The sequence below is a fragment of the Fukomys damarensis genome, unplaced genomic scaffold, assembly GCF_012274545.1.
Source record: "Fukomys damarensis isolate Sample0158 unplaced genomic scaffold, DMR_v1.0_HiC HiC_scaffold_20, whole genome shotgun sequence".
Classification (NCBI taxonomy): domain Eukaryota; kingdom Metazoa; phylum Chordata; class Mammalia; order Rodentia; family Bathyergidae; genus Fukomys; species Fukomys damarensis.
The window spans coordinates 460,015-474,295 of NW_022900932.1; the positions used below are offsets into that span (position 1 = coordinate 460,015).

The 14,281-nt window shown below is 50.6% G+C and overlaps 2 protein-coding genes across 3 annotated transcripts in view; one reads left to right on the forward strand and one right to left on the reverse strand.

The window, feature by feature from the left end:
• Gnl1 (G protein nucleolar 1 (putative)) overlaps nucleotides 1-6,122 on the reverse strand; it is a 25,087-nt gene extending 18,965 nt beyond the window's left edge. The window contains exons 1-8 of the mRNA XM_010643465.1: nucleotides 6,117-6,122; nucleotides 5,314-5,416; nucleotides 3,561-3,812; nucleotides 3,309-3,460; nucleotides 3,125-3,196; nucleotides 2,072-2,279; nucleotides 1,852-1,947; nucleotides 1,480-1,655 (exon numbers count right to left, since the gene is read on the reverse strand). Of these exons, the coding sequence (XP_010641767.1) occupies nucleotides 1,480-1,655; nucleotides 1,852-1,947; nucleotides 2,072-2,279; nucleotides 3,125-3,196; nucleotides 3,309-3,460; nucleotides 3,561-3,812; nucleotides 5,314-5,416; nucleotides 6,117-6,122 (1,065 nt within the window). The remainder of the gene's footprint in view (nucleotides 1-1,479; nucleotides 1,656-1,851; nucleotides 1,948-2,071; nucleotides 2,280-3,124; nucleotides 3,197-3,308; nucleotides 3,461-3,560; nucleotides 3,813-5,313; nucleotides 5,417-6,116) is intronic.
• Prr3 (proline rich 3) lies at nucleotides 5,367-11,011 on the forward strand. 2 transcript variants are annotated; one of them, XM_010643423.3, is made up of 5 exons: nucleotides 5,367-5,446; nucleotides 5,640-5,839; nucleotides 6,142-6,204; nucleotides 9,290-9,580; nucleotides 9,916-11,011. In XM_010643423.3, the coding sequence occupies exons 3-5, from the start codon at nucleotides 6,171-6,173 to the stop codon at nucleotides 10,020-10,022; spliced, it is 432 nt and encodes a 143-aa protein (XP_010641725.1). In that variant the 5' UTR covers nucleotides 5,367-5,446; nucleotides 5,640-5,839; nucleotides 6,142-6,170; the 3' UTR covers nucleotides 10,023-11,011. The 2 variants fall into 2 exon arrangements, with proteins under 2 accessions (XP_010641725.1, XP_010641726.1); XM_010643424.3 differs by having other exon boundaries at nucleotides 5,760-5,839.
• The last annotated feature ends 3,270 nt before the right edge of the window (nucleotides 11,012-14,281 follow it).

The following is a 14,281-nucleotide window of genomic DNA, read 5'->3' on the forward strand; positions in this document are numbered from 1 at the left end:
CAGCAACCCCGTCCGTCCCCTCCGCCTCCCAAACATACCCCGACCCCCACTCCAAGTAGCCCCCGACTGCTTCCTTACTCATCCACCTCCCACCACTGGCCCCGTACCCAGGAAGCAGAACAAACCTCCGAAAAGGGGACACCAAAACTCACCACTGGCCTCCGCGAGACCCAGAGTAAAATCCCAGATGCCCGCCGTGGTCACAGAGCTGCACACTGTGGCCCCTGGGCCTTCCTGGGCTCTGCTCATGCCCTCCCTGCACCATACTCTCAGCCCTGGAGGTCTCCCTGGGCCCAGGCCCCCCGAGTCTGCATGGCCCACGCGTCGTGACGCGACTCAGACCTCAGACCTATTTACCCACAGGAACAGGGTCTGCTCACACTGCACAGAGCCCACGGTCTCTTCCCAGCGCCTGGCACCTGGCTGGCACTCAGGAAACCTGCTGACTGCACGGAGAACAAGTGCAGAGGGAAACCCAGCCAGCCGCCCAGGCACAGTGACCTCCTCAGACCTGGCAATGAAGCCAGGGTGGAGGCCTCTCTGATGGAGCGCCAGGGCCGACCGTGAGCCAGGGAAAGGCCAAGCTGAGGCAGCAGAGAGGATCAGGCACTCAGCAGCCAAGCAGGTTTCACACACAGGGGCCAATGAAAGAAAACAGGGCCACTGCAAGGAGCCAGCTCCCCTGGGCAATGCCCAGGTTTCCTCAGGGCAGGGCCCTCTTCAGTTCCACAGCACCTGAGAGCACATCTCTGCTGAGGATCTTTCTCACCTCGCACACCAAACTGAAAAGGGGCCCTGGAACCTCACTGTGCATCCTGTTTTCTGCAGGAATTCAGTCTTAGCTGGCTAAAGTCGTACGTGTCTGCAATCCCGGAACTTGGGAGGCTGAGGCAGGAGGATTAGTTCAAGGCTGAGTTCAGTCAGGACTACACTGTGAATTCAAAACCACCCAGGAATGGTGGCACATGCCTGTAATCCCAGCCATTGGGAAGCTAAGGCAGGAGGACTGCCAGGACCTCAAGGTCAGCCTGGGTATAGTGAGTTCAAGACCAGCTTGAATTAGAGAGCAAAGACCTGTCTCCGAACAAAACAAACGACTCAGGAAGTTAAGCTTGCTTCAACCCTGCTCTGATTTAATGATCCCTGCGCCCAAGACTAAACCGAAACTGAGACGTTGAGGTTTGCAATCTCTTAGGACAGCAGAGAACTGCCTGGCGCACGGTAAGGGCCACACAAATGCTGCCACTTAGCCTCAGAGCCATCACTGCCGTCTCCATGCTGCTCCCCCACAGCTCACAACCACTTTCTGGACTGGGAACGCCACGCCGTCCGGAACTTAAGACACCAGCGCAGCTAGCCATGGTGACGGCAGGGCTGGCTCAGGGTCACACGCAGCAGAGCGCGGACGGCACTCCTCTCCCATGCACTGTCTCCCCCTCCACTGCCCGCCGTGTCCTTACCCACGCAGCCGATGGTCACCACCCCATCCTTGTAGCGCTCCCGGGATGGGCCGGTTGGCTCCAGGGCGGAGTCCGTCTGCTGCTCCACCAGGACGGCCAGCCCGTCCTCCTCGTCCTCCTCGTCCCCGGAGCCACTGCCCCAGGTGGCCCCAGCCACGTCCCGGGCAATCTTCTCCCGCCAGCTGCTCAGGTCCACTGCTCAGAGGAAAGAGAAGGGGGCCCCGCCTCTGCAGGTGACCGCAGTATCAACCTGCACAGCTGTGGCCAGGCTGTCCCGGCTCCACCCCACCACCGTGGAGTCTGTCCGGGACTCTGTCTCACCGGCCGGCCGCTCCTGACACTGCCCTTGGGAAAGCCAAGCAAAGCGGCTCCCAGAACCTCCACCACCCACCTTTCCCTGCAGTGATGGCCTCACAGGCTCTCAGCAGCTGCTCCGGCCCCAGGGCCCGAGTCCATCCTCTGCCCCGCCTCCGACTCCTCTTCAAGACTGGGATCAGAGGGCGCAGAGGGTCGGCACCCAGCAGTGTCCGACGCTCCCCGCACAGGGCCCACAGGGACCCATCTCCCTGTCCCCACCGGCCCCTCGCCCACCCGACCCTCCTCGTCCTCACCACTACCAGGCTCATGTGAGGCACAGGGATCCCGAGGAAAAGAGGTGAACAGGACGACGTGGAGCTGGGGGAAGTGTTGGTGGAAATAATGCTTCCAGGCGACGACGAGCGCGGGCGGGGCCAGGTCCACCTTGTTCAGGACCAGCACCAGCGCCAGCCCAAGCTCCCCCGTCACGTACTCGTAAAGCGCTGGTGGGAAGTTCACAACCTGGCAAGGGGTTGGGAAACATGGAGCAAGGAGACATCGGCAGAGCGCTGCCTCCACCTCCGCACTCCTCAGGCGCAGCTCAGACACAGTGGCAGACTCTGGACTGAGCAAAGAAAAGCAGCCCCACCAGCAAGGAAGGTAAAGCAAGGCTGAGCAAGGCCTGCACGCATCCTGGAGGGCTTCCCACAGGTGCAGACGAGAAACAAAACGAACCAAGGGTCAGGAAACGATGACACTGGTGCAGGGATGCCAGGGGGGCTCAGGAGGGAAGTGGAGACTGGATAAAAATACTACTGTTCCCAAGTGTGCATAGGAGCGCGTGAGCAAGTGCACACGTGTGACCTGAACACGAGCGTGTGTGAATGCACCTGCGTGGGTACACGTGCACATCTGCGTACACTCACTGGCGACCGCCAACTTGGATGTCCCCAGACTTGCCTTCCTCCCACTGCAGGATTCACAAGGCAGCCCAGCGGCAGCCCAGCCTTCACACGACCCTGGCACTCAGTGGAGTGGGCAGCCGCACAGGGCCGGGCCAGAGATGAGGGGCAGGAAAGGGCATGGCCGGGCTGAGCAGGGACAAGCCCCAGCTGCCCTCAGCAAATCCAGGAAGTCCCACAGGCCGGGACTGTCTATGGCCTAGTTCTGGGAGGCTGGGAGATGGGACTTGCAGGTTTTCATCAAAGACTGCAAGGAGAGCCAACTGACCAGAGGACAGGACACGAGGACAACGACAAGTAAGTAAAAGACATCAACACAGGGTAAAGGAAGCAGAGCAGAAAGAGAGAAGGGCAACTCTCCATCTTCCCACTCCTGCCCCTGACCCCCAAGAACCTTCCACTCACAGGATGTCGGATGTCAGTAACAAGCAGGACCACATCCGACATCTCCAACACACGCCACAGCTGCCTCCACGTCTGCAGAGACACAAGACCAGCGGGAGAGACCCTGAGCCCGGGTCACTCTTCAGCCCGACTCAGGCCCAGCTGCACGTGGATCCCAAGAGCCCGCCCGTCCCAACTCCATCACCTCCAGATTGTGCTCGAAGTGGCTGAGCTTCTCCGAAGTGTAAGCCCCGTGTATTTTCCCAAGATACTCCTGGAAGCTCCGCTCCTCCTGGCTCATCAGCTGCTCTTTGGACATCTCATAACTCCAAGGCGGGCGTCGAGGAAAGTCCAGGACTGAGGAGTCAGAGGAGGTGCCGGTGTCACGGTCCAAGTGTGCACCCCAGATCCCTCCTCCTGGGTCTCCTCTCGCCCTGGACTCCTCTCCCAGGCGCACCTGACCCGGGCTGATAGACCTCCCGGATGTCCAGCTCCAGCACCTCCGCACTGACAGGCTGCAGCACTTGCTCCCGGGCCGCCTTCTTCCTCCTCTCCACCTCCTCCCGACTGTCCCGTTCAAAATGCAGCCGGTACCTACGACAGACAGGGACCACGCATCGGGCGGAAGCCTGTGCCACACAGGCGACCTCCCAAAGCTTTCTCTGCGAGTCATTCCAGCCTGCCCTCATCAGCCAGACTCCCTGCAGCCCTTCGGAAGACAGGCCGACGCCCCCCCCCCCGGGCCCGCAAGAGCTACCCAGAAAAATTCCATTGGGGAAGATAATGAAAGAAGACGACAGAGATCCATGTAGCCAAAGCGAGGGTAAAGCTTCAGGCAGGACACACAATCAATGCTGAACATGTGCTCTGAATGAAAGAATGAATGAATGAATGAACCAATAGATGAGATGAACCATAATCACTGGATAGAAACTTAAAAGTATACATTTGTCTCAATATTAAGAAAGAACTCCTTGAAATTCCATACTGTCCAGAATGGATCATTTCTTTCTTGTTAAGATTGGCTTTAATGACCATCAAATTAATCAATCATCTCATAAAAATGCTGCAGAGGAAGTATCTGCACCAAGGCTGACATTAGACCACGGTCTGTACTGCAAGGTTCCAATAGTCATGTTTCACGAGTTACTTCCTGGGATGAGGGAAGGCCCAGCACAGTGTATGTTGAGATCTGCTCATCTGTTTAACTAGAGTAGATCTGCTTTTGCTTTTATTATGCATTCATTTGTTATTTCATTTTTTGTTATTTATTAAATACTTATATAAATATTAATGCCTGCTAGGCTCCAAATACTATGCTGATTTCCTCAAATATTTCTTTTGAAACAGTTTTCAGGTTAACAATATTCAAATGCTACTAGAACTCTTAAAACCTTAAGGCTCGGACACTTTCCCAAGCTGAGATAGTAAGCACTGAGCTCTGTTGTGTATATGGTGTCCACCAGTCCCACTGCTGGCCCATGGCTGTCTCCCTACAGAAGGGGGAGGGTAAATGAGGGGAACCTCATGGTCATTAATGGGTGGTGGAAGAGGGACATATCTGTCAAGGCTCTTGGAGAAACACTTCCTGTTTATTCTAATATTCATAACAACTCTGATAAAGAGTTTACAGATAAAAAGAAGGGCCTTGGAATATTAATGATTTGTCCACATTCATAAACATGATACATCTGGATTTGAACCCCAGCCTCTGCTGCCAATGCCCTTCTGTTTCCACTGCACTTGGGAATGCTCAGATATTGGCCAGCTTGTGTGCTGCTTGGTCTTTAAAATGCAGCGTGAACTTGGTAAGAGTGCTGCATTCATGAGTGGATGGCAGCAAAAGACAGATGTGCTAAGGTATCTGGAGAAGGTCTGGCTAGGGCAACCTCGATGCCAAGGGCTGGAGACAAGGAGCCCTGAGATGGGCCTTTTATATGAATTCTTCATGTGGATTAATAGCGTTCAAGTCCTGGATACCAAACTCTTGGAAGAAATTTGAGAAGAACCAATGACTATCTACTCCTTGTAACTACTTCATTTCTTTTTCAACCCATAGGATGAAATATCCCAGCTCTGCTAAAACAGAAGAGTAGTGTGTTTCAGAATGAATGAGCTTGAGAAGAGAAACTTCAGGAGGCTGAATTTTGCTCAATTTCCAATCAGACAGAAGGCAGGTGGGGACATCTGTGAGCACACAGCAGCCTCACGAGGGTTGGGGTGGGTATGGGAGAAGTAATAGAAGGTGGCGACAGCAGCAGCAGCCGCCGCCGCCGCAGCAGCAGCAGCCCCCCCTGCCCGATCGGGAAGAGACTGGAGACGAGGAGGACGAGAGTCCCATCGGTGAGGGGCCGGGAAGGGTGTGCGCAGGCTTGACAGCCGGCCCGGCGAGGGCTGGGGGCTGATGAGGTGTGGGGCAGGGGCCAGCGGAAGGAGGAAGGCCCTGGGGCCGGGACGGGGGGCTGCTCGGGATGGACCCTCGAATGAGTTCTCTTACTTGAACCCTCAACCTCGGTCCGGCCCCAAACCTTTCTAGACGAGGAGAAGATAAAGAGCTCGTATGCGCAGCCGCACAATTGCAGGGAAGGGGGCAGTAGAGCTATTACAGATTGCGATGGTTGAGATGACAATTTGTGACCACTCTGTCACTGGGAAGGTGGAAGTGCAGACTTCTCTAAACTACTCCCCCAAGCAAAGGAGAGGAGGAAAGAAGTGTCTGATTGGCCAGCAGTTAAGGTGAGAGATTGGATTGTTTCTGGCATCACCTGGGGTGTTATGGGTAGTGTAAGGGAAAGTTGTCGGTGCCCTTCTTGCTGTCAGTACCTTTCCTGCATTACCGCGTCTCTACTTTTTGCTAAGCTTCAAACAGCTTTGCAGAGGAAAGGGCAGGTAGATGGGGTGAGAATTTGTATTACTGCTGAGACTACAACTGGCTTTCTGTACTGGTTGTATTATGCATAAGTAATGGAATAAATACAACTAAAAGGGTGATCATCAGTACTTTCATTCTCACCGCCATGTTTCATGTCTGTTCTTAGGACCACCCAGCCTTCTGGGCTCTCCCCCCATGGCCAATGGAAAGCCTGGTGATCCCAAGTCAGGTGAGAAGGGAAGGGGCCCAGATCCTTGTTTTAGGTCCTGGAGGAGGGAGCAAAGAAGCAAGGAAAAGATTGGGGATTCTCTACCTAAATGGATGGAGAGAAGTTGTACAGTCATGGGTTTGAAAGGTGTAAAACTGTTGCTTCTTCCCAAATCCATCGGTACATCTAGTGCATTCCTAGTCAGAATCCTTGTGATGTTTTTGTAGAAATAAACATTCTTTGTTTTTATGAAGAGGACCTAGATGAGAAACTGCGAAGATATTGTTAAAGTAGGAAAGCATATGTGAATATCAACACTTGTAGGAAAGCTACACTGACTGTGACAGTCTGGGTTTTCACACAATAATAAACTCATACATCAAAACAGCTTAAAGAGTTGAGAGTCAGAAGCCCACAGATGTACAGACATTTCGTTTATATGAAAACAGAACTGAAAAAGTGGTCTTTCCACTAAGCTGCTGGATTAAACATTCATGTAAAAATGAAATCTGACCTAGTCACACAAGATGGAAATGTCACTTTAACTGGACTGTAGATCTAAGTGTAAAAGAACAGTTTTTCTAGGAGGTAAATGTAGTTTCATGGTCTTAGTAATCTAAAACTTGCTGAAGAAATATACGTATGCTATAAAGAAAAGATTAACGGGGCCGGGGATTTAGCTCAGTGGTTCGGCCGCCTGCCTTGCAAGCACAGGGTCCTGAGATGGGCTGAGGATTAAACGTGGTGGTGTAAACTTGGGTTCAATCCCTAGTACTGAGGGAGAAAAAGTAACAAATACAACTAATATCTATAATCTAAAATACGTGAACAAGTTCTCCAGACCATCCATTGAAAAAACTGACAAAAGACCAGGACAATTTATAAAAAGTATCAAAATGGACCGAAAACAGGTGAACAAGTACTCAATATTAATCATCAAATAAATGCAAGATAAAAACACTACTTTAAAATTGAAACTCCTGGGCTGATGATTTAGCTCAGTGGTTCTGCTGCCTGCCTCGCAAGCGCAAGGGCCCAAGTTCGATCCCCAATACCAAAAACAAAAAAAAAATTGAAACTGCTGTTCCCTTTGGATAGGATTATTACATGAGATAATCACTAAGGAGGCTGAGGCTGAGGCAGGCAGGAGGATTGAGGCAAGTATGAGGCCCGACTGGGCTACAAAAGCAAGACCCTATCTCAACCAAAAAGAAGAATTAAAATTCGAACCACCTTTTCATTCAGCTGTCTCACTTCTAGGTATATATTCAGAGAATTGAAAGCATGATCTGGAAGAGCTTTGGGCGGGGGTGAGGTCCTGAGGAGAGAACCCAGGGCCTTCACACTGAGCTATATTCTCGGGCCTTTATATTTTTTCATTTTTTTATTGTTTTTAATTTTGAGACAAGGTCTTACTAAGTTGCCTCAGCTGGGCTCAAACTTGCAGTGCTCCAGTCTGTCTTTCAGAGTGCTGGGATTGCAGGTGTGCCAGCCACCATGGCAGCTGGAGAGATTTGTGTGCTCATGTTTTTAGGAGCACTGTCCTCAAATACCCAAAAGTGAGTGCCACCAAATATCCATTGATAGAATAAATAAACAAAATGTGCACGTTCAGTGAAATAAATGTTCAGCCTAATGAAGGAAGAAAATGCTGTCACGTATTCAAACGTGGATGAACCTTGAGAACAGTATGCTAAATGAGATAAAAAGTAAGAGTGATTTATTCAAAGCATCTAGTGTAAAACTCAAAAGCAAAGGAACCGGGCCCCAGAGGCTGGGTGAAAGGGTGTGGAGGAAGGGGAGTTGTTCAGTGGATACAGTTTCAGTTTTGCAAGTTCTAAGGATCTGTTTCACAACATGATATACTTAAAACTCCTGAACTGTAAATTTAAGAGTTAAGATTGGCCAGTCATAGTGGCGTACACCTATGACCCCAGTGCTGGAGACTGAGGCAGGACCATCACAAGTTTCAGTGCCAGCCTAAACTACATAGTGAGACCTTGTCTTAAAAAAGTCAAGATGATAAATTTTTTATGTTCTATTTTTTTCTTATAATAAAAAATTTATCAGGGGGCCAGAGATTTAGCTCAGTGGCACCATGTCTGCCTCGCAGGCGTAAGATCATGAGTTTGATCCCCAATACAAAAAAAAAAAAAAAAAAAAAAACTTACACAAGAGAATGGCAGAATGACAAAGACTGCCAACCACTTTGGGTTTGTTTTGTTTGAGTTTTTGGTTTGTTTGTTTTTGCACCCGGGATTGAACTTGGGACCTTGTGCTTGTGAGCCACTTGGTTTTTTTCAGACAGGGCTTCACTGCGTAGTTCAGTCTGGCCTTGAACTCCTGGTGATTGTCCTGCCACAGCCTCCCAAGAGCTGGGATTACAGGTGTGCGCCACCACACCCAGCCTTGACAACCACTTTGAAACAAGGTCTGATGTTACTTAAGTTTGAACTAATATGCCCTCTGACCCAGCAATTCCTTTACTCATATATACTGAAATACATACATAGGTATAACATGAATTAAAACATTCGCGGCAGCATTTCTTGTGGCCCCAAACTGGTAGCCATCCACATGTCCCTCATCAGTGGTAACTCAGGTGTTCATGTGCATGGCGTGGGATGATGATGTTGAGTGAAGGGGGCCAGACAGACAGACTGATTCCATTTACACAATGTTCAAAACAGACAAACCTGTGATGTTAGAAGTCAGAATATTGGTTACCTTTGGAACAGGGAGTTGGGGGCACAGGAGTAAGTCTCAGAAGCGTTCATAAGGCTCTAACTCTTCACCTGGCTGTTTTTATTTTGTAATAATTGAGCTGTACACTTAAATAGGTACTGTACATCTGTATGTGCTGCACTGTGATTAAAAAGAGTAGCTGTGGCGCACACCTGCAATCCCAACAGTCTTAAGAGATTGAGACAGGAGGATCCCAAGTGCGAGCCCAGCCTGGGCAGCTTAGCAAGACCCTGTCTCAAAAAATAATAAGGGCCAGGATGCAGCTAGTGCAGAGGCCTGGGTTCAACCCCAGTACTGGAAAAATCAAGACTTATATGTCGGGATGAAGCTGCCTGTATCACCTTTCTGTGTCTCTCTCTAGCCCTTCACAGAGGTCCTCCAGGATCCAGGGGACCAATGATCCCACCACTGCTGAGCCTCCCCCCTCCTCCCAGGGGAAGAGGCCCATTTCGGGGAGGCCTTGGCCCCAGGTCTAGTCCGTATGGTCGTGGTTGGTGGGGGGTCAATGCAGAACCTCCCTTTCCGGGGCCAGGCCACGGGGGTCCCTTCCGGGAAAGCTTTCATAAAGAGCACAGAAGCCCGAGAAGGCTCAGAAGCTGGTCTCTCGTCAAGAACTCCTGCCCACCTCCGGATGGCGCCCAGGCCGTGCAAGGTGAGGTCCACGTTTACGCTTTGTAGCCTTCGTGCCGCCCTCCCTCAGTGGCCTAACTCCCAGGGTACCCAGGACTCCTTTCCTTTTGGGCAGCCCTGCCGCCCCACCGCGAGCTAGGGATGGAATCCTAGGCCTTGGCATAGGATCATGCTTAGGCTGTGCCCTGCGACCCCTCAGCTGCCTTCAGGGCCCTGGGTTCCGTCCCTAGCACCACCACCCTTCCCCCCAAAGAGAAACTGGAGATGACGGGGTAGCAAATCTGCTTTATCTCTGCTTTTCATTTCCATTGTCATCTTGCTCGGATTTTAAACTGCCCGATTTTAACTCATCCACAGACAAATCCAACCGCCCTGTCTGTCGACACTTTTCCAAAAAGGGCCACTGCCGATACGAGGACCTCTGTGCCTTCTACCACCCGGGGGCCAATGGACCTCCTCTGTGAGACTGTGCCTTCCCTTCCAGGCCAGGAGGTGTCCCCCGTGGCCTCCCTGTGGCTCTGTGATGGAACTGTGAGGCTCCTCCGCCCTGCACCCTTGTTGGTGAAAGTCCAGCCCCTCTCCCTCCGTGTGGGGTCGAGTTGTGTTTGGTCACTGGTGCACAGTGCATGCCATCCTGACTCGGCCTCCAGGGACTCGCCTGGGGACCCCCACGCTCCCCCTTCGACTGCCTCCTAGACCCCGCTCTGCCAAGTGACTGCTGAACAGGAAACTCCTGGTGCTGTTTCTTGTGCATCTGTCCACTGTTGCCCTCCATTCCTAAGAGCTGCTTGTCCGGAGTCGTCTTCCTGTGACACCAGTGTTTCCAGCTGCTCGGGACGCGCCCGGGGCGTCTAACCCAGTCCAGTTTGGTGGCTGGTACAGGGCCGCTCCCCCACCTCTGGACTAGTTTCTCTGTCGGTAGCATGGTCCCCGCCACTCTGGTCTGTGATCACTGTGCTTCGTGAAGCTGTGTGTCCCCTCGTAGCCTCAGTGTTCGTGACTTCCCAACACTAGACTAAGGTTTTCTGCCAAAATGAGGGAGGATCCCAGTGCCCTCGACTGTCCCCACCTCCCAACACGGGAGGACTCTGCAGTTCGCAGGCTGCCTCCGTGTCCCCGTTCTTTTCCTGGTGTTGGTTATTCCCAGTCTGACACAAGCCTCAGCCTGGCCACCCGGCCTGTCTCTGGGTGGACACTGGACAGTGTTGTCACCCTGTTCGGACCCTCCTTCCTCACACCCCTGGCGTGGTTGTTTTCTGTGAAAACGGCAGGGAATGGGTTCAGTTCTAAGCTGGCCCAAAACAGATGGGTCAGGAGTCTTGGGGGCCAGAGGGAGGTACGGGAGCCTCTGGAGAACTGAGAATGAGGTGTTTTGTTGTTGTTTTGGGGTTTTTTTAAACATTTTTTTTATATTAGTAATAAACGGTAAAAACTAGCATTTTCTTTCATCTGCATTCCAGTCATCCCTGGAGGTCCAGATGAGGCTACGCTCCACAGATGGCTCATTCCTCGTTTAGTTCAGATGGTGGTCATGGGCAATGGCAACACCTGAGTCTCCTCCAGCCTGCAGACCGGCACATCCGACAGCCAGCAGGCCCAGGCTTCGTGGTGTTCAGGGCCAAAGCGTTAACAGAAAGAGGGAAAGCCTGGCTCCTGTGCAATAATTTTAAGTATTTTAACTGTTTATCCCTTTGGTGTTTACTGGAGTAGTTCCAATGAAGCAGTCTTTCAACGAAAATATGTAAAGTTCCAGCTGGGCGTGGTGGCCCAACCTTATAATCCCAGCACTCAAGAGGCTGAGGCAGGAGGATCGCTGGTAGTTCAAGACCACCCTGGGCTACATAGTTCCACATCAGTCTCAACTACATAGTGAGACCCTGTCTTAAAAAAAAAAAAAAAAAAAGTAAAGTTCCAACAGGCCAGCTATATACTAGACACAGGATGACAGCTAAATCAGTGCCTTTGTACACTTTTCAGAAGTGCTACGAAGCTGGACATGGTGCATACCTGTGATCCCAGCACTCAGGACGCTGAGGCAGGAGGATTGCCTTGAATTTCAAGGCCAAGCTGGGCTACATAGCAAGCCCTTCTCAAAAAAACAAAGTACTATAAAAATGCACAGTGCAAGGCAAGAACATAGTGGGAGTTGAGCCAGGCATGGGATGCAGGTCTGTAGTTGCAGCTCTCTGGAAGGCTGAGTCTGAAGGATCACAAGTTCAAGCACAACCTAGGAACTTTGAATAATCGAGACCCTATCAAAAAATTGTTTTAAGCCGGGCGTGGTGGCACACCTGTAATCCCAGCACTCGGGAGGCTGAGGCAGGAGGATCGCTGTAAAAAAAAATTTTTTTGTTTTAAAGGGGGTGTAGGTAAACTAGAAAAGGAGGGAGAGAGGAAGTAGAGGGAAGAGCAATTAGTCAGGGCTTTGCACAGCATAAGGATCTGGGTCTTGAAGGAAGTAGGTCTGAGTTTCAGGCAAGTGGGATCATGGGTTAGGCTGAGTTTTCAAAGCAGATCAGGTTATGGGGAGGAAGCCACTAATTTGCTCTGGGGATGATTGACACCTTTAAGGCCTTCAGGCAGAGATGAGATGATCAGCAAATAAATATGATGGGTGTTTAAATTTTAAAGTTATTACAGTAGGAGACATTGCCATTAATCCATGTCAGAGTGGTCCCCCTTGATTCAAACATGTACTTTCCAAAGCAGTTTACATTTATGGCAATTTCTGTCAAAAACATTACGGTGTTTCCTCATCCACTCTATTCACCAGATCTGGCACTGTGTGACTTCTGGCGCTGCCCGCTAAGTCAAAAGGAACATAAGAGGTGAACATTTTAAGTCAGTTCAGGACATCAGGCAGCTATGACAGGAGAACCAAAGATACGGAGGAGAAGGGCTTCCAGACCACTTCAGAAATGACGACAGTGGGCTGTGTTCAAGCTTGCAGGGTATTTTGAGGGAGATTAGTGGCAGCGTGTCTTGTGTAGTGAGTTTTTTAAACATTAGCCTTGTATTTTGCTCACATCTCATACATAAACTAGGTAGGCATACACTCTTCTGTGTGTACATTTTTTTCCCCAGTTTTTGAGACAGTCTCACTATGTGGTTCAGGCTGGCCTTGAATTCACAGTGATCCTCCTGCCTCAACCTCCAAATGCTGGAATTATAGCTCTGCACCACCATGCCTAGTTTAAATGTACAAGTTTTGATACTAAGATTAAAACTAGGAACAAATCTGAGTTACTTGGATGTGGGTGTGGTTGAAGGCAGGTCCATGGTTATATTTCTTCACTCTTCAGTGTTAAGCACCTACCACGTCTCACTTTATCAGGTTTAAATATGGTTGTAACAAACCGGGGTTTTTTTGTTTTTTTTTTTTGGTACTGGGGATCAAACTCAGGACCTAGCGCTTGCCAGACAGGTCCTCTGCTGCTGGGCTAAATCCCCAGCCCTAGAAGCCCAAGGTTTTAAACTAGAAGTTTATTTCTCTCACAGAAACAGTCCAAGCTGGGGGTATGTGCCTGTCATCCTGGTCCTCTGGGAGGCTAAGGCAGGAGCATCTTAGGTTGGAGCCCATCCTTGTGAACTCAGCAACTGAAAGAATCTGGGGTGTAGCTCAATATGAAGGCCTTGGGTTCAATACTTAACACTACAAAAAAAAAAGTCCAGGATGTTCAAGAACTGTGGCATCCCAGGACCACCAGCTATTTGGAATCCAAAGCCCCAGCTTCAGCTCCATAGTCTATAGCCACACGTCTTCAAACTTGGGGCAAAGGACAGGAGACAAATTGCCCTCGAAGGATTTTCCTGAGTTAGCGTGCAACTCTAGTCCATGTTCCACTGGCTCTAATTGCCCTGTGGCCTGTACTTACTTAGCTCTTGCAAAAGTACTTTGCTCAGCAACCATGTGCTGAGCACACCGTCAGGCTGTTGGCTGGTAAGAATGTTAGGCTACAGGCACGGCGTCTGCCTGCCACTTCACTGCTGACATTTGGGGACACAACAGAGAAGACCTTGTGGATTCCCCACAAGGCACTGCCAGGCACGCATCTAGGGTCCAAACCACTTACCAGCTCCCACGAGTATTTCATTAGGAAACAGGACTCACAAGGTGAGGGTTTATGTTAGGGTAATTCAAAGATTAGAGAATTGTTCTGTCAAGAGGTAGGGGCAATGAATGTGGTGGTACACACTTGTATCCCTATACTGAGAGGCTGAGGCAGGATGATCACAAGTTCAATACTAGCCTGGGCAATTTAGCAACTTAGCAAGATCCTGTCTCAAAATAAGGGCTGGGGATGCAGTTCACTGCAAAGGCCTGAGGCTCAGTGGGCTAAGCCCCCAATATGAAAACCTTGAAAAAGGAGTAGGACAAATTGGGTGTGGTGACACGTGCCCATAACCCAACGTTCTGGGAGGCAGAGACAGGAAGGTTGCAAGGGTGAGCCCAGCCTGGGCAAATGGCAACTTGGCAAGACCCTGACTCAAAATTTTTTTAAAGATCTGGGAAGGGTCAGGGATTTGGCTCAATGATCCCACTGCCCACCTCGCAAGCGCAAGGGCCTGAGTTCGATCCCTGGTACCAAAAAAAAAAAAAAATCATGAAACAATGAATTTAAACATACTTGACACATTACAGTCCACTGCAAAGGCTGAATTTGCCCCTCCAGCCCCTTAAAAAGCGCTAATCCCCCCATGAAGATGGACCCTTATGGGCCAG